This window comes from Fulmarus glacialis, unplaced genomic scaffold, assembly GCF_000690835.1.
Source record: "Fulmarus glacialis isolate BGI_N327 unplaced genomic scaffold, ASM69083v1 scaffold16121, whole genome shotgun sequence".
Taxonomy (NCBI): domain Eukaryota; kingdom Metazoa; phylum Chordata; class Aves; order Procellariiformes; family Procellariidae; genus Fulmarus; species Fulmarus glacialis.
Window position 1 is genome coordinate 2317 of NW_009191033.1, and position 25006 is coordinate 27322.

A 25006-nucleotide genomic window follows, 5' to 3' on the forward strand; every position below is an offset into this window, starting at 1 on the left:
TGCCTTCATGAGATTAAAATTTAAGCTCATTTGTGCTGTCTGATTTGTAAACTTTGGATTCCTTTGTAAACTCAGTAAGTTTAGTTATCTTTTGGGGAGATGGAAAAAAGGAAGACAGGCTAATGGCCATTTATTTAAAAGAAAAAAGTCTGAACTTTGTTTTTAGATTGAGAGCCACTTTTTAAGGGTGCTTTTCCATCTCCTTATATTCAACATGGTAAGCTTAATAGAAAAATATCTTGTGTCCTATATTCAGAATTGTACAGTGATCCTGAACAGTGGCCATTATTGACATTAGGAGAGATACAGGGTGTTGCTTTTAGTCTTTTCCTTAGATTTTCTTTCTCTTCAATGCAGGTAATATCCCCAGTGCAGCTTGTATTGATGCTGCTCGGAGGAAACGTCACTTAGCCAGGACACGGGCTGATTATCTGCCACTGGATGTTTCAAACAGCCATCAGGTCTCTCGGAGAAGAGAAAGCAGTGATTTAGAGAGTGAAGATGAGTCTGATATGAAGAATCTCGATTTTGTTCCTAAAATGAGAACTCTTAGGCAGAGGATGACTGAACACATGGGTGAGTTTGTGCCATTTCTCCCAGTTGTTGTGGCTTTGTTTTACTGATGACTAGAAGAATGTGGGACTTGCTCAGTAGAGTGAGTGCAGCACGAGGCTTTGCTCCTCAGGGGTCTTGGCAAAAGGCTGTACAGCTGATGCTTGCTGTTTACATGGGACGTTAATCTGGTTTAGGTCTCACTAATGCGGTGGTGCAGGATGCTTTGAGAAACACTTAAAAAATTATTTTTGGCCTTGTTGACTGCAAAAAATTGCCTTGTAGGAGGCACAGCATTTAATGTGAATTAAGTTGCTGTGGTGTGTAAGACAAACTGTCCCACTGAAGTTTTCTAAATCCTGCCTCCTGCTTCTGGTCCCGTCTTCCCAGTGCTCTCCCTGCGTTGATGTTATGGCTGTTCTTGAAAAGGGGAAAAAAACCCCCAACAACCCAGCCCTTCAGAAGTAAACAAACCTATTGCATGCAAAGCATATGTGGCTTTTCCGTTGCTTTTTTCCCTCTTATAGCTGCTTACAGTTTTGTTTATGAAGCACTGGTTTACCAGAGTTGTAGACTGGTTTTCTTTGTTATTTGAATAAGGGTTATAAGGAATGTGTAACTATGAGCTGATTCTGCAATTCTAATTAATGCTAAAGAGATATTTTTGTATCTACAGTACAGCATACATTTTAGAGCACTCAAGGATTTGCTGTCTATAATGTCACTGTACTTACAGTCTAACTGTACTTACAGTCTAACTGTACTTACAGTCTAACTGTACAACTGTACTTATACTCTTATTTATATGTACTATACACAGCTTTGCTTTGAGACATAAAAATGAGACGTTTGTGCTCCTCGTACTGTAGTAGTAGTTGTCTGAGAAACAGTGTGTTGGGGAAATTAATATTGGTGTGAATTCTGCAAATCCCACTAGCCATTTTCAAGCCTTCCTTGCCTTTCAGTTTGGAAGTCCTCCATCTACAGTTTTTTAATGCGCTGGTTTTTGTGTGTATCACTTCTCAGTAATGGTTGGAAAACCATTGTTACTTTAGAGGGAGGGGAAAAATAAATAAAGGATGTAATTACATCTACTAATGATTGTTTTCACTTCCAGTGTCTGTGAGTGATGAATCAAGTGAAGATGAAGCACAAATTAAGTGGGAAGAACAGCAAATAAAGAAAGCCATTAAACTCTCTCAGGTGACACATCCTTTCCTACCATTGGAAGATGCTTTTTGTTCATTGGCAAGAGAGCTTGTTCTGGAGTACTGTCACATCTCCTACCTGCCCTCTCATTAGGGAGGTTTTTAGGAAGTTGCACCCTAATTCTAAAGAGAAAAGGCAATTAGAAATAGGGGAAGATGCTAGTGAAAATCTGTAATCTCTGTCTAGCTGTTCAGAAGCAGGGTATCGTTGTCTACCTGTATGTGATGGAAGACTGTGAGAAGCAGAGAATAAAATTCTGAACCCTCATTTTTCTTGCTGCTGGGCAAGGGCAAGAGTATGCAAATACTACAAATGTCAAAAAGTCGCAAAGCAAAGATTATTCTTTTATTGTGCTGAATTTCTGTTGGGTGACAATCTGAGAGCTCTTTTCAGTTTCTCTTTTCACAGTAGAATTCTCCCTCTTTTTTTTCCTGGTAAATAATTGGACCTCCCCCCCCACCCCACCCCCCCCCCCCCCCCCCCCCCCCCCGGTGTATCTTCTGATGAGCTGGAAGTTTTTGTTTCTGTCTTGAGTCACCTACTCTGGATCAGACTAGGAAAATCTGAATAACCAATTCTTTATTTCAGAATAGACAATTGTAGAAATTTCTGCCTGTTAAATGGAAGTAGTTAGAGGACTGGGAGAAAGTTACATCTTTCTGCTGCTGAATTTTAAATCCGGTATGATTGGTGTTCTTAGGTCCTCATACTCTAGTTGTTTCTGGAAAACTCTTAATTTCTGCTGTTCAGGAAACTGCAACAATTTTTAGCAGACTGTGTTAGTCATGGACTTGATTGCTTCAACTGATTGTGTTTTGGCTAGATATTAATATACAAACTTCTACTGTTTTAGAACGCAAAGTGTCTTCTAATCTATAAGCTAAAATTCAGTGGAATCCTTCTTTAGTTATAATTACAGTTAAGCTGAGTCATCAGAATGAAGAAGTCTGTCTTTTGACTGCTGGCTTTGTGAGAAGGTAGCATTCATATTTATTGGGGAGGAGGAAATCAGCAAGTTTACTATGAGAAAATAGATTATTAAATTACTAACAGATGGCAAATAATTTATCATAAATATTTTCAAATAGTTTTAAAAAAGCAAGATATGAAAAATCAGATATTATCATCACCGCTTGTCTGTAGTTTATTTCTACATTTTCTATTTAGAATCTTAATACTAGCTAAGTCTCAGCTGTTAGTGTAGAAGCGTTATGCATTATTGAAAGCTATTAATATTTCCAGACCAAGACAGCAACTTAAGTGTACCCTAAATTATGCGTTACTTTGTGCTGCTTAAATGTTTACGTACTATATGTTTTTATACAACATATATATGCAGTTTTTTATGCTTTGTTTCCCTTGCTTTTGTGTTGTACTTTGCTGTACAACATTTTCTGTACTTAATTTGATGAATGAAATACTATGTTTATATCATATTCCTTGTGTATTCAAATGATAAGTCATGTTGATCTACAGAGCTGCAGAGGGAAAACTTGTCTAAATGGTGTATTAAAAATTAACGCTTAAAATTCTTGTAGGAAGCTTATGATGATGCTACCCTGCATAAATCTCAACGAGCTAAACCAATGTTTGATCCGTCTGTTTCTCTACCACCTGTGAACTTGGAAATTGTGAAGAAGCGACTGACTGAAAGGTAAATCCTGCTCTTATGAACTTAACTTTTGGGTTGTCTGAGTTTTTGTCACAGAATGAGAGATAACAGCTTTGAAGTCTTATTCTTTTTCCAGAGTATTGGAGGATTTTGGGTTGTTATTTTATGTGTAATATGCCTGCTATGATGTCCAGCAGAGTACTATAAATTTTTAACTTTACCTGGCAATGCCTTGTTATAGGGGAGCATTTGGACTTTTCAATGTTTTATCAACTACAACTTTAGAGAGAAGGTTCATTTAAATGGCAGCATCTTTTTATGCTTGCTAGTAGTTTTTGACAGGAGCATTGGTTCAATGTTATGTTTGCCCAGCAAGCAAAACTTCAACCAGGGCAGATGGAGCTGTCAATCCTAGCCCTCTTATGATGGTTCTTATACCAGCTGCAAAAATAGCTTCGTATTTCCTAAAGCAGCAGTAAATTCTCTACAGCCTGTTTAGGCAAACTAGAACCGGCCTTGATTTTTTTTTTTCTTTAGTCACGTGCTAGGCTGTGACTTTTCTTTAGCAGTTCAGCTGCTGTATGGGCAGCTGAAGTGTCCTGGGATGGAGGTGGGAACCTCCAAGAACATGTGTGAGGAGGACAGCTGGGGTCAGGCATCCTAAGGTAAGCCATCCCCTGTCATATCTCAGAGCACCGGGAAGCAGCTGTTCAGATAAGTTTAGACAAGTAATGCTATACAGCTGAAACATAAATATGTGCTACAGACTTGCATCGAGCTCTCTCTGTATATGCTTTGCTGTGTACAACCATCATTCACCTGCTTCTTTAAAGAATTGCAACTAAATTGGACTGATTATTTTTGTGGAATTTTATGCTTTCTTTGCCATAATCACCTGAAAGGAATAAGTTAAATGAAGTAGGAATTTAGGTACAGAATCAAATGAGAAAAAGGAGAATAAGGCTATCAAGAGTGGGAAACCTATTTGGAAAATAGCAAGAAGGGGAGGGGGAACCTGTTTGATGTGGACTTTATAGTTTTGTAGCACAGTAGAGAACAACAGCTTAGTTAATTATTTTCATTAAAAAGTGTTCCCTTCTTCAGGGAAGTGAAGTAAGTTGTGGTCTGTTTCTTGGTTCTGTTACAGGCTTGCTCAAGCTGAGCAGTCAGTTGGGGTGTAAGGAGGGAAGGGAGAAAAAAAGGAAGCAGAAATGTAATATACATAAACATTCCTGTGCTACCTATCTAATAGTTAGTGACAACTGTAGAGATAGGTTCCTGAGTTTTATCACCTACTAGCAGCAAGAGTCCCAGCTGGTTTGTGAGCAGATGGTGAATGCTTATAGGTACAGCTATCCATGCAACTTATATTAAACCAGTATGGACATGCTAACATGAGCTGTAGTTTTCCCCAGATTATGTTGGGTAGAATCCATTTAATGCGATATCACAAAATTAAGCTTTTTATGTGTTTGGGAAGCGTGGTGTATTGAGGAATCTAGGTAAAATGTCAGTGGTGTTTTGAGTCTCCAAAGCATGATGCTTGTCCATACCCCATGCTTCTGCAAATGTTGGCGTGGATAAATCTTCAATGTTTCTTAGCTCAAATGCAAGTACTATTATTAGCACAGGCAAAGATTTTGTATGTAATTATAATGGGAAAAATGTTTTGGAATGTATCAATTGTTAACTTGGCAATAGTTTTACTTGTCTGGATTTCTCTCTTTTAGGATAACATCATTACAGGATGTGCACCGTGCCCACCAGAGAGAGTATGAAAAATACATAGAGGACATTGAAAGTTCAAAGATGACTGTCCAGGAGTTAGAGAAGTCGTCGGATGCACCTATGAATTACAAATTCTACAGGGCCATGAAAACATATGTAGAAAACTTGATAAATTGTTTGAATGAAAAAGTATGTGTATTTTCCTCTTCTTTTTTTTTTTTTTTGTTTGGATGGTAAAGGTGCATTCTGTCAACAAAATATGAGGGGCTTTTGTCTGGAAATGAGGAGGGACAGCGCTCGGTTAAAAATCAGTTCTATCAGAAATTTTAATGTAACAGGAAACAAATTACAGGGAAAACAAATCAACCCTCACCTGAAGGGATGATCAAGCTAGTACAGGTATACTGACTTGAGCTGTGATCTCACCTAGATTCTGTTGGATGAAAACAAAATGTTATTGGAAGGAGTTTTCTGCAGGTCTAGTAACCAGAGTGCACTGAAATGGAATGAGAGGTGGGGCTTAAATTCATTTTTAGATCTCTCAGAATGTCTTTACTCAGGGATACATAACAGAGGTAGTGAGGATTTCGTGTTAGGTTCGAGTTGGGATTGAGTTAGCAGAGCTCTGTAAAGATTTGTCTACATTACCAGCTGCTGAACTACAAACCTTGTGTATTTAAAAAGGTGAAGATTGGGAGAAGGGGAGCAACAGCCTCAAGTTTGGCCTCAGTGAAAGTAAACTGCTGTTACTCTCTATAGATAGGGCTATCAAATGTAATTTATGTTACTTAATTGCATTGCAATTGTGAATTTTTTTACGTAACTTTAAAAGAGAACAAATGTTAGTTAATGAATACATTTTCTTTAGCGGCTAGTGGCTCAAAAGCAAACTGAAAGCAAACTAAGTGCACCAATAGTGTCCTGTTGAGCCCTTTTGTATGAAGTCTTAGCTAGTCCTGTGATGAGCAACTGGCATTTAGTTTGTGTTTTTCAGCCTTACAAAAAACCCAGAAAAACTCTGATGACCAGGAACTTACTTTTCAATCTATGATACTTTGGTTCTAATTTCACGGCTATACAGAAGACTCACGGAAACTGTTTTTTGTTCATTCTTTTGGGATTTAATGAATTGAAAACCTGATTACTGTTTACTGTATTTCAGCTGAAATACATTAATGATCTAGAATTGGCTGTACATGTACTTCTTCAGCAACGAGCCATGAGAGTACTGAAACGAAGGCAAGATGAGCTGAAAAATGAATCTGCTTATATTCGGCATCTGACAAGTTAGTATGAAGTTAGAAGTTATTTTCTTAGTGAAACATTCACTCTCTGAGCAGAAATATGCAGTTACTTTTTGCATGAAGTTTTTAATTTTCACCTTTGATCTCCTTTCCCCTTCCCATTGTCAGTAGGTGTGCTTTACTATACCTCAGTTGAAATCCTTACCTCAGTAAAGCTCATGATACTGTTTTTCTCTGGTTTAATAGTGAACATAATGTGACCAAGTACTTTGTCAATTTTTAGTTATTCAACTCAGCAATTTCCCATCAATATTTAAAAAGAAAAACTGAGTCAGTTTTTTAGTAGGTCTTAAGTTGGAGAAAGCTTGTTTATTATGCAATTCCGTGAATATATGAAAAAGCAGTGTGTTTACTTGGCAACATCACTTTTACATGAGGGTGTTTTTAAGGCTATGTGTGTGCTCAGAATGGAGATTTCCAACTAGGAGGTGACACTTATGTGAAGGGAAGAACATGAAGAAAGAAGCCATTTTGTGTAAGGGTTTTATCTAAAACACAACGTTGTTTTTCAGTCGCTGTAGGAAAAATTATTACAATTTTCTCATCTCATATTTTCTTTCCACACCCATGTATTGTTCATATGCTGTGTGAATCTATAGCTGCTGCTGTTTAAAAAAAAAAAAAAACCAACAAAAAAAACCCCCGAACAAAAACCCCCCAAAACCCACAAACACGCCAAAAAAAAAAAACCCACCCGCAACCCAGACCTCCAAAACTAAACCCTTTAAAACTAAGGCAAAACTAAGAACAATATGCTTGGAGCTGGTGGGAATGGATGGAGGCCAGATGCACCAGTTTCTGGTAACTACTAATCATATGGGTTCAGTCTTCTCACTACACAGGATAAACTGCTGATTAGAGGAAGCTAGCAGCCTGTATGATTTTGTAAAATGGTGTAGTAGACTGACAGCAGGTGTTAAGAAGAAAAAGGTAGTGCCATAACAGTTGCCATTAAAATGATTTTACTTCCAGCTCATTACAAATGAGACTGTAATTGGATATTTAGCAGCGCTTTTAATTGCTTTTTATGTTCCTAGTTGTATTTAATATAGTGGAAAGGCTGTTTTTTTCTTCTATGATAACACTTCAGTAGTAGTACACTTTTTTCTTTTTGGCATGTTATGCACATATCAGCCAGCTAATAGTGATACAAATGAATGGCCCGACTAGAAAATATTTCTGGTTTCTACTTTTGTGTTGGACTCAAGAATCAGAGTAGGGGTAATTGGGGTCACACAGTCAGTGACCACTCAGATAACAGGAGACAGTGGGGAGCTGACTAGTCTTGAAATCTAAATGCAATGATTTGCATTGATCAGGGATTTAACTTCCATTACAGTGTTGGAACCGAACCTCAAAAGTTATTCTAATTTATTACATGGTTTCATTTTTGACATACAGGACGAGGGTAGGTCCCTGTGCTTGCCTTTCACACTGCTAAGGACCTACTGTGGAAGCCACTAACTTCCTCTTCCAGGATTGGGAAGCAATGAGCGTTAATTGGAATGTCATCAAACTCACCTTTTCATCAACTGCTATAAGGGAACAACCACATCTGACTATAAGTAGTTAACAAGTAATATTTACTGTGTGTAACTCTGGAGACTATTAGAGTTTTGGTTAGGAGGTTTGATTTTTCTTTGGCTATTTTCCAAATGAAGAACAATAGAAGGACAATCTGTATTTCCTGTTTGAGAAAATAGGAACTTTAAAAACCATTTTGGTTTTGGCTGTTTCTGTCTTCTGATAGGTGGGAATGACAAACCAACTAATGGTGGATTGGAAGGTGATGAGAAGACACAGCTTCTGGAAATGTGTGAACATCGAAGGTAGGTATTATGTATATGTACACTTAACTTTGATAGATGTACTGTACACTGGCTTTCTGTCATTTATGCAGTGATAAATGTAAACCCGTAGGATTACTAAATGAGATTATACAAAAAAATACGTGTTTGCTTTCCAAAATTCAAAGTACTTGGAAACCATCTGTTTGTTGATGTCATTCTCTTCATGTTGATTTGAAACGGAATGCTAATAGATCTTGTTATTTTAAATTAACAAGTCTTAAGTGGGCCTATTTACAAAACTATATGACAGAAGCTTTTTCTGTCCTGTTGTAATAAATAAAATTACGACCCTATACAGAAATATATTTTTGTATTATTGTATAAATAACAAAAAAAGTCAGGCAGTATTGTTGCTGCTGGGTGTGGTGGTGGCGGTGAGTGAAGCAAAGCTGTATCTAGCCCCTCCCCTGCTACCAGTGTAGGCCAGATACTGTATTTTAGATATTAGCCGTATATATATTAGCCGTTAGAGACGGCTACTGATTTTTTTTTTTTTTCCCCAAAGTTACTGGGAGCTTTGAAACTTTCTCGGTTGCATTGATGCCTCACCTCATAATTGTACTTTGAAGTGGCAAGAACTTCGGCATTTTAGTGGATGAAAAATGATACAATAAGAAATTCCACTTGAAGCAGTTAACCTTTATGCTAGTTGATGTAAATAACTGTATGAAATTATTTATACATATCATTTTCATATCATATATAATTTTCCTGTGGCAGAGATGCAAGCTATTGATTTTGCAGCCCGTTATGATTCTCGGTGTCATGGCAATAGTTTTTTGAGCCCAACTGGCACTTGGGTGCTATCACAATTTTTTTGTGGGTTGTTGAACAGGTGATCCAGAACTGAGATGTCAGACTGAGAGCTCAATAGTTTCCTGTACACTAAACCTGTCAGAGACAGTGTCCAGTGCTAAATGTTTAGTGTTCCAGGTGGGATGAGTTACTAGCCTCATCAGCGGGAATGAGGTGAAGTGAAGGTTATTACACGATTCATAGGGGAGATCAGAGACATTGCTCTAACCTCTTTTATGTCACTTCCCAAAGCCTCTCCTTCTTCCACGGTTTCTGTGTCCTTATGGTTACATAATTACTATTGGTCCCTGACTGCGCTTCCATAGGCTGTTGCTCTCACAACTTGCTTTTAGTAGATTTTTTGAAGTCAGATTATTTTTCATTAAGCTTCCTTCTGCATACAAGGGAAGGATAACTCATCTGAGTTCATTACGAAATACAGGACTTGCAGACGGCAAGTGAGAGAGTGTTCAGGAGAAGCTGATCACCATGAAGGCATGTCGAGTGATGATGAGCTGGCTCCGGCAGAGGTGACCGAGTTCCAGAAGAGCAAAGGTTGGTGGCAGTCTTATTGTGATGACCTAGAACAAAATCTCTTTCTGATATTTTTTAATGATTTTTTTTAAGAAAGGTGAAGAAATACTTCATTTGAATTACATGTCCTTAGTTACACAGTGTAGAAGAGAAATGCATTCGGACAGTTCTGACTAATGACTTGAGAAGAATAGGTATATGGTTGTAGATTTCTTTTGGTCTGAGTTACGTGGTAGTGGCATTACACGTGACTGTTGCAACTAGAAGGTTATGCCAAAGCTGATCTGACAGTACTCAATGCCGTACTACAATGTGTTTTGTATAATCAGTTTGTTTTCTGAAGATAGAGTGAATTAAAGGTTGGTGCTTTAATTATCGTGAATGAATGGATGAAGGGAAAGGCATAATACCTTTTCTCCAGATAACAGCAGAAGGGTTTTCATGTCTGAAATTTTATCACTGTGGTATAAAGTTTGAAACATAGTGGTTGTATAAAACGGTGGAATAGATCATGAAGAGACTTGCCTTTTTTGGCCTTCTGACAGTATTTTTTTCTGAAACTGAGTTTTCCAGGGAGCCAGTTGTAAAACCTGATTCAGTGTCAGGTGTGTCAAAGATAAATGACAAATGCAGCTATCATATAGATAGGTATTTCTTATGTCCTATAGATGCATAAACTCTTCAGCTTATGCCTCAATAAGTTCTGTGATTGTTTCTTTTTATTCCCAATGAATATCATTCATAGATAACGTTTTAGAGGATAGTAGGAAAGTCTTTGAAGATGTACATGCAGATTTTTGTGACATCAGAAAAATCCTGTTGAAATTCCAGGAATGGAAAGAGAAGTTTCCTGACTCTTACTGTGATGCTTATATCAGCTTCTGCCTGCCTAAGCTATTAAATCCATTGATCAGAGTTCAGTTAATAAATTGGAATCCTCTTGAGGTAGGTGCATCAGCTGACTTTTTCTTCAAAAATGGTATGTGTGTTTGTGTATTATGTATTATTATGAAAAATTAGTTTTTTTCTATACATAGCACAGTGCATTAGAAATTAATAGAAAGGTACTCTGCTGGTCTCAGAAATTCAAGTGTGTGGTTGGAATCTTCTTAACTTTCTCCATTCCCCTTACCTCCAGCCCCTTTTGCAACACCCCTTGTAAAAAGATTTCTTCTCCTAAGTTCTTTGAAGATGTTTTAACAATCCCACCCTTTGAATTCTAGCTTTAAATCTAGTTTTCCTGATTTGCTGTTTTGGCCTGTTCAGTGATGAGGGTGGATCTGAAATTAAGTGGGAATCTGTGGTATCATTGGATGGAGCTTTTCTTTTAATCCTGACCAGCTGAACAACTAACAGGAATAATCTTTCAGCAGAATTTTACAGAGTTGGAAGACATGCCCTGGTTCAGAGCTGTGGAAGAATTCAGTGATGCCAAAAACGTATCTGAATCAAAAAGGGCTGATGATCCTGATCAAGAAGTTTTGCCTAGAGTGATTGAAAAAACTGTTCTTCCAAAAATTACAGGTATAGTAAGATTGTCTTGAAAATGTTTGCTGCACCTGGGCAATCAAACCTTAAATAAAAGCGATAGCTATCAAATAATGTTAGTTATATAATGGTGCTCCAAGATGTAGTGATTACGTAGTTCCACAGAGTGAGGCTAAGGTAGCCTCTTTTGAAGACCATTGTGAGAGGCTTAGCTTTTTGTATGTTTACTTCTGTTATATTGTAATGCCTTAAAACTAGAGCGGATAACTACTTGCATACTGTGAATGAAATAAATGCCTGGGTTTTTTTCAGCATTTGTAAAGAGTGTGTGGGATCCTTTATCTGCTTCTCAGACAAAGAACCTCGTACAGCTTTGCAGTAACATCTTTGAAAAACAAGTCGTTTCCAAAAACAAATGCAGTCAAGCAAAAGAGGTAAAAGCTCCTGTGATATTGGGGAAGGGAGAACTTAATCCACTGTGCGTGCTTTCTGTGCATGCTCCTATGGACGCTTAGGACATTGTCCTGAAGTTGTTCAGTTCTGATTACTTATTTGTTTTGTCACTTTACATTAAGAAGATTAACAGTTAAACTTCCAGCTCTCTGATGCTCTCGTTATTGAAGATGATGGGAGATGGGACACTCTTGAGGCAGAAATTAGCTCCTGTTCCTAGAAAAATTTTGCTTGTACCTAGAAAGAATCTGATCGTAGATCTAACCTTGCTTCACCGCAATAACAATGGTTAGAATTTAGATTTGCATGTAATTATCTGTCAAAATTTGAGCTTTAAATGCTAATAATGCTCCAGTGGTCAACTCTTTTATTTATAAAGTAGATCTAGAATTTTAAAACTTGAAAATCCCTAAAGGTTAATTAATTGGCTAGGAGAAAGACTACTTCATAATCTTAGCAATCTTTTAATAATTACTTTTATACACATAGTCACTCTAGCATGCCCTTCTTCAGCCTGATTCTGGTTTTATTCTGATGTAAATCTGGAGGTTTATCTAGTATAAAATGGGTGAAATGGGATGGATGTTTAGGCCCTGAGTATGAAAAGAAATATTTTTAAGAAAATATTTATGCCTTCCAACTGAGCCTTCCAAAGGTTGCTGATTTGAAACCATGCCTTGAAGTCAAGTGGTACAACTGACCTTAGCCAAGATACCGTTTGTACACAAAGTAAAGTAAACCAGAACTTTAAATAAGTAAATAAAAGGCTTTAAAAAAAAGGTAGGTGGCAATCTGTGGCACCTAAAACCATGTTGCCTAAATACGCATGCTATCCTAGCTATGGTGATTTTTTTTTTTACATAGAATTTCACAGCTTTTTATGGAGATCCTATGTGCATAACTTATTTTGTTGTTCATCTGTACAGTTTTCCAGCTGCCTTGCAAATTAACGTGCAAAAAAAGACCTCACTTAAGGAAATAACTTCATCTTAAAAAAAAAAAAATCCTCTAGATTAACCCTATAGGTAATTACAGCTGTGATTTGTCTACTGTTTTTAATATATTCATGGTCTCAGTATGTGTTATATACAAGTGGCAACTGTACTTAGCTCTAATTAGCATATTGCACTTCGAGATGAACAAAACAACCATTAAAGTTGTTATAAATGGAAGATGAAGTCTTTCCTGTGAGGACACATTAATAATTCTTTTTAAATAGGATTTGATGAACATGGTTGTCCTAAGAATGAAGAAATCTGTAGAGGAAGATGTCTTTATTCCTCTGTATCCTAAGAGGTAAGCCGACTCTGGGACTTTTTTAAACTTCTTTTTTTTAAATTCCTGTACCCCTCTTCCCCATAGATGTAGATGAAATATTGTAGACATCCATTAACAGCTAATGGAATAAACATGCCTTCTACTGTTTTGTTAGAGGAAAGGTTATGAAGCCTTATTCCTGTTTATGAACCCTTTCTAGTAAGAGTAACTCTTAATGCTTTTTTGCTCCTGTAACCAAAAGCTTTCCAGTATACAAGGTCCACAGTCTGGTTTTAGCATAGCAACTTACATCTGTTAGTGTTAGTTTAGGTGGTTTGGTGTCATGTGTGTGTCCCCTGATTCTTCCTGTCATTCCTAAAATAGGCTTTATATTGTTGATGCTTATTACTGGGCATTATTTCAAAGATGGGAATGAGTGGGAGTCTGGGAGATGTGGGGTTAAGATACAGCTAGGAGAGAAGCTTTGCTAAAGCTAGTGTAGGATGTTTGGTTCTAAGTAATGCTGTTTTGATCTGAATTGGTGCTTCCAGTTGCTAATTTTATTGGAACTTATTTCATAGTAGTTGTATTATAATGGGTTCAAATTGACAGCTGTTTCCCTAGACCTTTATTCTGATTGTCACTGTCACTGCTGAAAGAATGCCAGAATTAACATTCATCAGTATCCAAGAGATCAATTGTCTGTTTATCTTCTTTTAAAAGCAGACAAAAAATAAATCTTTATTTTACCTTTTTTCTTCTTTCCATGACCAGCACTGTGGAAGACAAATCATCACCGTGTTCGAAATTTCAAGAAAGACGGTTTTGGTCAGCTATTAAGGTAGAGAAAATATACCAGTTTTTTTCTTTGAAATTCACTTTAGTGAAAAAGTATTTTTCAGTCAGGAAATATATCTTCAGGCAAGTCTGAGTCCTGGGAGTTTAATCCATTTTTATTAGGATGGATTACCATTTTTCTCAGTGAAGGATGTGTTCTCTGTGCAACCTGCATGTGATGATTTAAGAATGAACTATAAATGAACACTTTATTTCTGTTTACCCAACTGGTACATCTTCTGCAGGAGACTGATCTGACCATCTGTTTCTGCTGGTTCATTTTTTTTTTTTTCCTTGAGTGGGTCAGCCAGGCCTGTTGGCCTTATATTAATTAGTCATTGCCACCCTGCTAACAGGTTGTTACCCAACACTATGGGTACAGACAGGTTCTTTTGGGGGTCCTGGGCAGAATGATGATGGCACTAAGTTGTAGGTACAATTAAAGCTTTACTTTTTTTTAACAGAATCTTATGATCAGAGTAGCACAGGATTTTTATAATCAGAATTGGTGTAGCACAATTTTAGAAGTAGCGTAGCACAGAACTTACAGCACAGCTTAGCTTATGGTTCCTAATCACCTGGACCCTTTGCAGATTGGGTCAAATCTGAATATTTGGCTTGCAGTATCAATGATATAACAGTCATAATCTAGACTAGAAACACATCAAAGAATGAGTCACCCAATCCTTGGAGGAAGCAGAGAACGGTGGAAGCATCCCTGGCCACCTGTCCAGCAGCAGTTCTGGTGCAAGTTCCCCTTAGTACTTGTAACTGCTTGATTTTATAGACAGTGGTCTGTGTGCTGTTATGCTTCCCTGTTCTGTGATGGGGTCATCACCACCACTGGGCTGCGTGCCTGGGACCTACAAGGCTGGTAAGGAGGGGAGTAGTCAGCCTGGCACCCAGGAATCTTGAGGCTGACAGAGAGGGGAAGAAGAAATCTGTTTGATTCGTCTACTTGGTGCACTGGACTTTCGGGGCCTGATAATGAGGGGGAAGGGGGCTAATATGTGACCAGCTCAATCACAGAGAATGGCCATTTGCCTTATAAAATGGCGTTAGTTATGCTAGCCCTTATTGTAGAATATAATCACCGCGTATTCATGTAAGCACATCAGTATAGTTTTACTTTTGGGGTGCTGAGTTGGGAATTTCTGAATGCCTGTGATTCAGTTCCTACTTAAGATGTGTTTCCTCTAGGGTAGATTTGGATTCTTACTAAAGGTGAGATTTAGATGCATAAAACCCCATTAAAATCCCAGACAATATTCCAGTTCCCCTGGTATTCACAATGCCTAGCCCTGCATATGCTTCCTGTTGTTTTTGTGGAAGTCAGACCCAGGTGCTTTCTCCTGCAGATTGAAGTATTCTTCTTTTAGCTTTTGATTTCTATCTTCACTGTCACAATGGTCATCTTTGAAGGGGTGATAATGGAGAGTAGTTTAAAGTGTTCTTGCTCTGTATATATGTTGAATAGTTGTTACATCATTTTTTCTGGAGCGGAGGCATGAGTTCAGTCACCCCAGGGTAAACTACTGCAACTCATCTGTGTTAAACTCTTGGGACCTACTTAATACTTAGGCTAGTGTAACTCATCTGTGCTTGAGACTGCTCTCTGAGACCCACTGCCATTGTGCAGCCCCCCAGTTGATGCTGTTAAACCTTGTCTTTCAATATGGGTTGCTGTCTTCACAATGCTTAGTAGGAGTGGCCTCTAAACCATGCCCAGAAATTGAATGGAGGCTTGGGTGAGAAGTGAGCCAGGAACTCTCCTAATGCAAGAGTACAGATGATGGAAGTTCAGTGTTTGTACCCTGGTATTGCCTAACTTGCCTAGTGTAGATGCAGCGCGTAGCTTCAGGGCTTAAACATGCTTCTTGTTACTATGCTGTGTACTTTGCTGATTAATGCTGGCCAGTGCAAGCACTGCTTTTTCTTTGACCTATGTTTTAGTCGCTCATGCAGTTGGATGGAAGTGTCCCATCAGATACTCCAGAGAAATGTGCAAAGGTGGTGGGCTTTGTAGGTGCTTTTTGACTGGTGACTGCAAAGATAGCATGCTGTGTCTGAGGGTAAATTACCTTGAGGTTAACAGTTACCTTAAAATTAACCTATTCTGAGTTAAGGGAAAAAATAGTCATGTTCTTACATCAGACTCAAAAATGACAACAATTATAAGGATTTATAGTGACAGGGGCAACAGAAGAAAATTCTCGGTATGTAATAATGCCGAGATCGACTACCAAAAAAATGCCGCTATGAACTGTGGCTACCAGCCTCCCTCGTGTTACGAGGGACTGCATGTAGTCTTATCCTGAGCAGATGCAGTAACTTTTTTTACATCTGTCTTGGATTCTCTGACGGCTTGCTTAGACTTGGATGCCACTTGTTCTTGGTCTGTATTTCTGGTACGGGGAGCGTCTTGAATACTCTTTCCTGCTTTCAGATTTGACTGCTAGCTCTTCTGTGAAAAGAATAAGTCGTCTTCTGTACTTGGGCCTTAGCAAATTGTTAACCTATTAGAAGGGTAAAATGCTCTTCCCTACCTTGGGAGGTCATATATACGCATACTAGGATACAGTTCATATGCACGTTTAAAATTAATTATGCTAGTTGATAAGATTATTTACTATATGCAGCTTATTAGTGGCTAACTGACAGTAAATTTGGAGAGAGTGAATCCTGGGGTTTGAGTACTTAAATTGGATGGACATAATATTATATTCTTTTTAAAACATAAAACTTTTAATATTGTGTTTTAGCACACCTTTAGCCACCACATATGCATATTCTTTTTCTTCATTACTGCAGCTGCTCTCCAATGTTCTTCTTTGGGATGGGATTGTACAAGAAGATACGGTCCGTGATTTGGGACTGAGCAAGTTGCTGAATCGTTACCTTCTTCTGAACCTCTTAAACACACCACCAGGGCCGGATAATATAGAAAAGTGTAATAAGGTAAAAGATAACATGTACGTTGGAAGAGGGTGTAGGCTAAAAGCTTTTTTTCATGAAGAGGGGTCAAAACTGAAGACAGAATATTAAAAAACTGTAAAATTTGAACAACATTTAAATTTTTTTTTAAAATTTAATTTTTTTATGACCTTGGTGCATAAAAGCATTTTAGATTAAATATTGGTCCACAGGTTCTTAAGAATAACTACTTCTAGGGATAATCAATCTTGGTTTCAAAGAAAAAACCCACACTACTAATAATGACTGAACCTGCCAAAAAGTCCCTGTCAGAAGTGATGTCACTTGGTTATATTTTCTTTTTAAACTTTTTCCAAATATTTTTTGTGCGAACAGGTGGTTGCGTGCCTCCCAGAAAGATGGTTCCAAGATCTTAAAAGTGGATCAACTCTGCCTGAGTTACAGAAGTTCTGCCAGCACTTGCTGCAGTGTGCCCGTACGCTACACAAGAATAGCCACAGGTAGTAGATAAGGATTTCCTTGGAATCCAAGCACTTCCTCATATACTTTGTGTTAAATATTTCTTAAGTTCCTTAAGTCTCACATATTTGAGACTTTCAAGGATTTCTCGTTGCATATATAGATAAAAGATGGAGTCCATAATGCAAAGGAGCGCTTCTGCAGTTCTAGTTTAATGTGATAGTTTGAGGCACTAGATGTTGGGTACTGTTAGTGTTCAGTGTAGCCAAGGTCACCTGATGACAAGTGGCCAAGGAGAGAGATCTGACACTTTTTAAAATTAATAAACATAAAGTGTACTTAAAAGTCGGGTACATAAAAATGCTGCTATATAAAATTTTTCTTCTTTTTTTTTAAATAGTGATGAAACAAAAGAAGTTCTTCTCCTGCTGGTGAAAGTCAAAGCTCTGCATATTGTTGAAGACTTCATTGAAGAGTACAAACTTGAACACCTTAAATCCATGATTGGGAAATAGGCAATTTCTGAAGGAACATTTATATTACTGAGACAAGTCTGGTATTAGTGCTAAATCAGTTCTAATATGAAATTTAATTAGTGAACCCTTTTACTCAAAGATGTAGTGGTAATCTCTGTCTTATTGTTAAATACTTGAGGATTTTTTTTTTCCAAATGTCTTCTACTGCCATCGACTCCTAGGTTAAGGAGTCTTTTTGGAAGTTACGGTTGTCGAAGTAAAAAACGATGGTTCAGGCATCCTAAAACGTATGACAACGCTTTATTGCTTTATCCTTTTTGGAAGGATTCCTGGAAAGAGAGTGAGTGCCTGTAAGGTTTATCGCTGCTACTGCGTAGCCAACTTTACAAGCTATTTTCAGTGTTACATTGCTAAATACCACCCTGACTCAGCAGTCGTGGAGCTCTTTTAACTTGAGGTCCACAGTGATTTTGGTAGGGTTATTTTTAAGCCATCCCTAGTGAAAAAGAACTCATAATGTTGCAGGGGTTCTGACCCTCGAGCAGAAATGAGAAGTCGGTGTGCAGGTAAGGGGTTTGATGAATGTTTATTGATGGTAAATGTGGGTTCAGTGAGGTAAAGAGCTGCACAGGGGGACGTCTGGGGAAGAGCAGACATGTTGTGAAGATAGTGTCTGATGTGCGTACTTTTGTACTTGAGTGATACAGTGTTGTCACACATCTTGCTTTATCAGGCTTGTAAAAACAGACACCTTGATGATGAGAAGCACAAGAACAACTTCAGTTACTTTCTGGTCTTCCTTTTGCTTCCCAGTAAGATCTACTGAACCTTACTTCATCATACCCTTAATTAGATTTCTAACGTTTTATAACTTTGTATGTTTGCAACAAATAGTGTTATAGAATAACAAAGATGCTTTATTGTATAAACTGTAGTGCATCACAGACTGTATGTTTACTTGTGACTCTATTTCTCCAAAATCTTCTGGGACTAGAATTTAACTCTTGCAGATTTAATCCATGTGATTTCCTTTTTATTTTTTTAAGTTAAAAATATATTTTTGTAAAATATTTTAATTGTAAATAGCTTTGATCAGTATTACAGACAAAAGATGACTTTTAAAATAATTGTTTTATTTTGAAAATAAAGTAAAAATATTTTGCTGTGCTAATGACTTCTACAGTTCACTTTTTTAGCATGTGACAAGAAAGTTAATAGAAGTATGAAAAAAACTCAGACACCATTAGTCTTTATTACCTTCAGGAGTTATGTTGCAAATCCTGCATTCTAATAATAGACAATTTCCATTGCTTTTCCTCTCAGAATGCCAACAAAGAAGGAATAGCTGACCAGCAATCACCACATGCTCATGATCTCATTGCTTTTCTCGTGTTCTCCTTTGACTCTTCCCAGCTAAAGGTCTCCCCTGAAGCAACAGCCTTGTGCTATTATGAACATATAATAGATGTTCTATCACAATTTAGCTCTGTAGATGTTTCTTTCTGGCGGAAAGATTACTTGTAAGTGTGGGAAGGCAGTTAACACTTGAGCTCAGAGCCCCTGTGTGCTTCTACTATGCAAATACAGTTTTATGAAACCAGCTGTCCCAATATTGAGAAGCTACTCTGATGCTTTATGAGCACATCATCATGAACCTTACACTAATTCACATCACTTGGCTTAAACAAACTGGCTCAGTTCTTCAAAACTGATTTCGGAGCATTTGTATTTGCTGCTCTGTTGGCAGATCGGTATTACTGCTCTGTAACTGCGTGTCCAGAGAAGGGCAACGAAGCTGGTGAAGGGTCTAGAGAACAAGTCTTATGAGGAGCAGCTGAGGGAACTGGGGTTGTTTAGCCTGGAGAAGAGGAGGCTGAGGGGAGACCTCATCGCGCTCTACAACTACCTGAAAGGAGGTTGTAGCGAGGTGGGGGTTGGTCTCTTCTCCCAAGTAACTAGCGATAGGACGAGAGGAAATGGCCTCTAGTGGCACCAAGGGAGGTTTAGACTGGACATTAGGAAAAACTTCTTCACTGAAAGAGTGGTCAAGCCTTGGAACAGGCTGCCCAGGGGGGTGGTTGAGTCGCCATCCCTGGAAGTATTTAAAAGGCGTGTAGATGAGGCACTTAGGGACATGGTTTAGTGGTGGACTTGGCAGTGTTGGGTTAACAGTTGGACTCGATGATCTTCAAGGTCTTTTCCAACCTAAATGATTTGATACTATGATCAGAAATAGATTTTTTTTTTTTAAAATGGGAAAACGGAACAGCACTTAACTCTCAGAGTATATGGATGATCAGACATGTCTATTTCCCTGCTATAGCCCATTTGAAGTTATGAGTCAACAGTTCTACAACTACCTAGTCTATAAAGAGAGAAGTAACAGAAGTATTTGGAAATGACGACACAACTGACTTAAATGGGTGATGCAAACCCCTCTTGTTAACTGTAATTTAAAAAAGGGAGGCTTCTCATTTCCGGAGAAGGCGTGAACATAGCATTACACTCCTCAGAAAAGAGGAGTGGCTGTTTTCAGGAATAGAAAGTTAGTGTTCAACCACAAAAGTTTGCACACGTCAAAATTTTCTGGAAAAGTTAACTTTATTGTGTATTTTGCTTATGTATATATATATAAAACTTGACAAGTGATAATCCATATAGTAAATTCAAAGTAAATATTAATTTTCTCAGTAATTCCTAGACTGCAAAAAACATTATTATTTTTTGAGCTCTTCACTCACTTCTTTCCAAATTTTGTCCTCTATTTTTGAAGTATCGTATTCTCGCAGCATATCAAACTCTAGCCATGGCTGGCTCCATTTCTGTGCTTCTTTCATTTTTTTTTCAGGTAGCTCAAACTTTATTCCTTTGATATTGTATTTTGGCCTTTCCCACCGTTTTGACCATGGTTTAGGTTTCATTCGTACCTGCAGCTAGGGTGAAAGATTAAAAAAAAAAAAAAAATTCAAAAGGTATGAAGAAACCAGAATCTTGATTGTGAGCTTAGCAAAAGGTGAGACAACTGCTGCTCTAACAGAAGGAAAGTAAGAGAAGACAGACCAATTTGTCAGTATGTTAAGGAACTACTACTTTACACTGTTAGGAGAAAAGGAATTTTTTGCATCCACATGACTGTTGTCATAGTATCTTGTAAAACTTTTTAATTACCAGTCTTGATTTATTACATGGTCCTTAAACTAACCCATAAAGTGACGTTAACTCATCTTTTGTAGTTCTACTCCTATTCCTTATTGAGGAAAAGTAGCATGATAGGGAAAGGGAGGAATGATCCCTGTAAGTCACTCTTTGACAGGGTCTGCTGGTTTCTGGATCTTCTCCGAGACGCGGATTTTAGCTGACTCTTCCAATCCTACCTTCTTTCCTGACACCTACCACTCCCAACTCAGTAACGACATGAAGGTTTCTGTAAGAAAAGCTTTCCTCTCTGCACAGTGTTATATAGAGGCACATGGAGGCCACTACTCCTTGCATGTTTTCAAAATTAACTACTGAGGATGGTAGATATTTACATTCTCAACATTCTTTCACTATAGAAATAGCATAAAGACTTGCCTTATTTTGTATACTTTTGTCACAGCAATGGAGAGCTGTTTAACGGCCTTCCAGGATGTCAGATATGAAAGTTAGTTACCTAAATTATCCTCCACTTTCCCTCTGAAACATGCGGCTCCTACCTTGTTTACAGGAATTTCTTCATGTTCTAAACGAGACACAGGTTTCATGTTCATATCAAAAGTACTATATTCAGGGAGGGCATCTCGCAGGTACATCAGGTTGTCATCCAGCCTCTTTTCTAGCTTCAGAACCTCGATCGCCTGGATTCGAGGACTGTATAGGTCATAACATATTTCAACACCTTAGAGAGAGAAAGTCTGGTTTAATGAACCAAATCCATTAAAAACACTAACACCAAATCAGTATTTCTTCAGTGTTACACATGCCTGTGTTACTCAAGAACTGCTTTTTACTTATCAGAGAACTACAATACGCAGTGATGTGTGCACATGTGATTGTACACGTGCGTTGTGTCTGCACAGGCAAATGCAGATTTCTAAGTCAAGTCTGATAACAGAATGGCTTAAGAGACATTGAATGGCTTGAATTTAAAGAAGACGAGCTTGGGCTTTAAATGTTACTCCCATTTGGTTACAATGGCTGTTACTATCTATCCCATTGTATGTGTAGCATATATAGAGACACCCATCCCTTTCATATTTGCTCTCAGAACATCAGTATTTGCATCTCCTCCCATTTTGTCATAAACCAGAATATGAACCTATTACAAAACTCTGCTCATCTGTTGCTTGTTAAACAGCTCACGCATTTGGCCCCAGTTCATGCAAATACACAATGCTCAAACCGGGCTAGTATTTACATGGCTAGTAGTAGACTGCCCAGGCTCAAATATAAGCACAACCCCAGTGGATCACATTCAGTCTCCTCAGAATATAGATCTAAAAATCACTAGGTATATAGACAAAAAATTACTAAGCAGTTCCATGCCTTCAAATATATAGCACATCAACATCTCAGTTGTATACAGTTTTAAACCTGCAGTATCCCCTAGTAGGCAGACTCACCATTTCTTTTTAGTCTATTGTCATCCTCTCCACAGACTACATTTCTACACCAGATATCCCTTCACACACAACTTCAACATTTTTTGCTTACCGTTTCTAGCATAATTACCACAGTTAAAAACCCACCTTGGTCTTCTATAACATTCCGAAGGACAAAGGTAGCTCCAAGTCCTTTTCCTCCTCTTTGAATGCAGATGCCTACAAACCGGTTGGCTTTCTCATTGGCATATGGATCTGCAGTAGTAACGGCAAGTACACTGCCTGCCAAAAAAAATAAATAGTTAAAATAAATAGATTGTTCAAGTAAATATGTACCAAAATGTGGGAAGAGAGTCAGACAAAGTGCATGCATTTAGGTCCATTCTGAAAATGTTTTATTTTCCATGAAAACTACCAGAAACAATAAATTTCTAACATGCCCTGAATTAATACATGTTAAAGTGATTCATTCTGCAGGTTAACTATGAAGCTTCTTCACCTTCAAACCTTCACCTGTATCTTTTACTCTTCATTACGCAAACTGAATACAAATAATCTAATGTATTTTCCTTTCTTGAGCTTTACTGGTAAACCCTACGCTAAAGTGCCAGAATTTAAAAAACACATATGAAACACATTAGTATGGAATTTTAATGGAAACGGGATGTAAATATGAAATTAAAATACAAAGTAGTATGTATAGAAACACATACTAGTTGATCTAACATACCTGATGCTGTGATGTTCTACGATATTCTACAACATGCAACCACGCTTTTTACCATCCCACCCCACAAAAAACATTGATGAAATTATGAAAGTTCTAGTGCTGTTACTGACCAACATAGAACTCTGGGATGTTGAAGACTTTTCGTCTCTGTATCATATCCTTTCTTTCTATATAGAATTTAAGAGGATCTGTTCTCCCTCTGGGAGGTATAAATTCAGGGCTCAAGAACCTACAAGAAAATCCAAACTTTTGTAAGTATAAAACAAAAGCATTTGCATACAAAGTACTAAAGAAGTCCAAGTATTTGCCCTAAAAATTAAAAATTACCACCTGTTAACCACCAATACCAGTTCCCTTTTCACAGACATGAATTGCAGTTCATGAAGTTACCAGTTTTTTTTTGCTGTTATCCAAGAGGTTTTTTGTGGCGTTTTGTTGCTGTTGGGGTTTTTTTTGCTTTGTTCTTTCAAACAACTTTTTTCAAAAAACAACAATAAATGCTGGTCTCAGAGGAGCTGACTGAAAGAGGACAGTTCAGTTACTGCTGTCACAGCTTAGGAACAGTATATTTCATGGTTTAATTGTAATCCATGTGACAGAACACTTACTATTTGATGACTTTATAGTAATAGATATGGAACAATCTATTACCAGTTTTTACAAACAGCCAAACAGAGCCTAGAGGAGACACCACGTAAATGTTCTTTTGTGTTAGAGAAGCTTAAAGGGACTCTTAAAACTATTTTCTGCTCCAATAAATTAAACCATGCCAAGGAATTTCCTCATGCCCCGGAACTCAACTGTCTGACTGCCGAGTTGAAGGCACACTTCCCGACACGGTATTGGCCTGGGCTGAGGACCATTTCCAAGAGACCATTTGGATGTGGTAGCTCTGGTTTGGATGGTAAGACCACTTGGCCTCAGAGCTAGAGGATGAAGCTGGACACATTTAATTCACTAGTAGAGATGTGTCTTAAAAGTCCTGGATCTGGCCAGTAGAGAAATGCCCAACACAGAAAAGGAGGACAAATGCAAACCTGCCTTACAAACCTTACGGGCGCTGCGGAGGGGAGCACGGGGCAATGTGTATGGCAGCACAGAGGTTCTGGTTGGCGCTGCTGCCTACAGGCAGCCAAACAGACAATAAACAACATCAAGCCTACTCATCATCTTCAAAGTTGCACAATCTCAGGAGAATAAAATGTTATTTAAATGTAGCTCCCTGTTCTGCCCAGCTGCCGCATCACACACTGCATTTCTTAGAAGAGCCATGCAGACTCTTCACTTCTTAAAGATATTTCCATTAACAGATCTGAAGACAGAGTGGAAATTTTTATAGTCTGATTTTTAATACCTTTCCCATTCCTAGGCTGCCTACATGCTATGGGCTTTTTTTTTTTTTTGGGGGGGGCGGGGCAGACCGCAAACATACCACAAAAAGGGGGGGGAGAGACATGAACAATACAGTACTATCACTCTCCTTCCAGACACAGCACCGCAGTTTTAACCACTGTGTCATTTAAAGCAATGCAAACAGGTTGAGGTGACAGCAAAAATACTCAGAACAAGAGACATCTCATGAAGGTTACCGCTGCTGACATCAGCTCCATTTCACAAACAGCAATGAATGTGCTCATAGTTGATCTCAAGGTCTACGGCAAAGCAGACACAGGACCCATGTCCCTCTCACCTTGTGGCATACTGAAGAGATGCACGTCTTTAACAGAGAGAACCTCCCACACGAACCCCAAATTTGCAAAAGTGTTTACTGCTATACATTTTTTTCATGTTTCACTGCTTTCAGGAACTCCAGAACACAGTATTTTAAGGTGTTTTAAACACATGTCAACATAAATGGTCTTTGTTAGAACTTTACAAATGCTTTTTGTGTAATAATGCCATGGAGCTTTAAAGAGGTGCTCACACAATTACCAGCTGACAGCAGACCTGAACACAGGCCCACTGTGACAAGCACCAGGACACCCTACCTCCTCTCCTCTCTCTGTTTCTGCTTGTCAATAATGACGGGCTTTGGAGGCGGCTGAAATTTTGCTGGCTTTCCATCGCTGTTAATTCGATACCCCGAGGAAGAAAAGCACCCTGTAAAAGTAAAATAATGTTAAACCCCCCGTCTTTTCAAGTTGAACTGCCCCCAACAGTTGCGCGGTTCGAGACCCCACTCCCGCAAAGCAGGCCCAGGGCACCCCC

At 38.2% G+C, this 25006-nt stretch overlaps 2 protein-coding genes across 2 annotated transcripts; one reads left to right on the top strand and one right to left on the bottom strand.

The window, feature by feature from the left end:
- Positions 1 to 512: 512 nt before the first annotated feature.
- Positions 513 to 17527, top strand: GCFC2 (GC-rich sequence DNA-binding factor 2). Its single transcript, XM_009586547.1, has 15 exons — positions 513 to 576; positions 1670 to 1755; positions 3300 to 3415; positions 5104 to 5290; positions 6264 to 6387; positions 8156 to 8234; positions 9493 to 9605; positions 10330 to 10529; positions 10958 to 11108; positions 11385 to 11506; positions 12745 to 12821; positions 13557 to 13623; positions 16431 to 16577; positions 16929 to 17053; positions 17413 to 17527. Exons 1-15 carry the CDS (start codon positions 513 to 515, stop codon positions 17525 to 17527), a joined length of 1773 nt encoding a protein of 590 aa, XP_009584842.1.
- Positions 17528 to 20067: 2540 nt separating this feature from the next.
- Positions 20068 to 24998, bottom strand: MRPL19 (mitochondrial ribosomal protein L19). Its single transcript, XM_009586548.1, has 5 exons — positions 24787 to 24998; positions 22909 to 23027; positions 22216 to 22350; positions 21184 to 21365; positions 20068 to 20421 (listed from the first exon to the last, which is right to left on the bottom strand). The coding sequence occupies exons 2-5, from the start codon at positions 22952 to 22954 to the stop codon at positions 20206 to 20208; spliced, it is 579 nt and encodes a 192-aa protein (XP_009584843.1). The 5' UTR covers positions 22955 to 23027; positions 24787 to 24998; the 3' UTR covers positions 20068 to 20205.
- Positions 24999 to 25006: the final 8 nt, after the last annotated feature.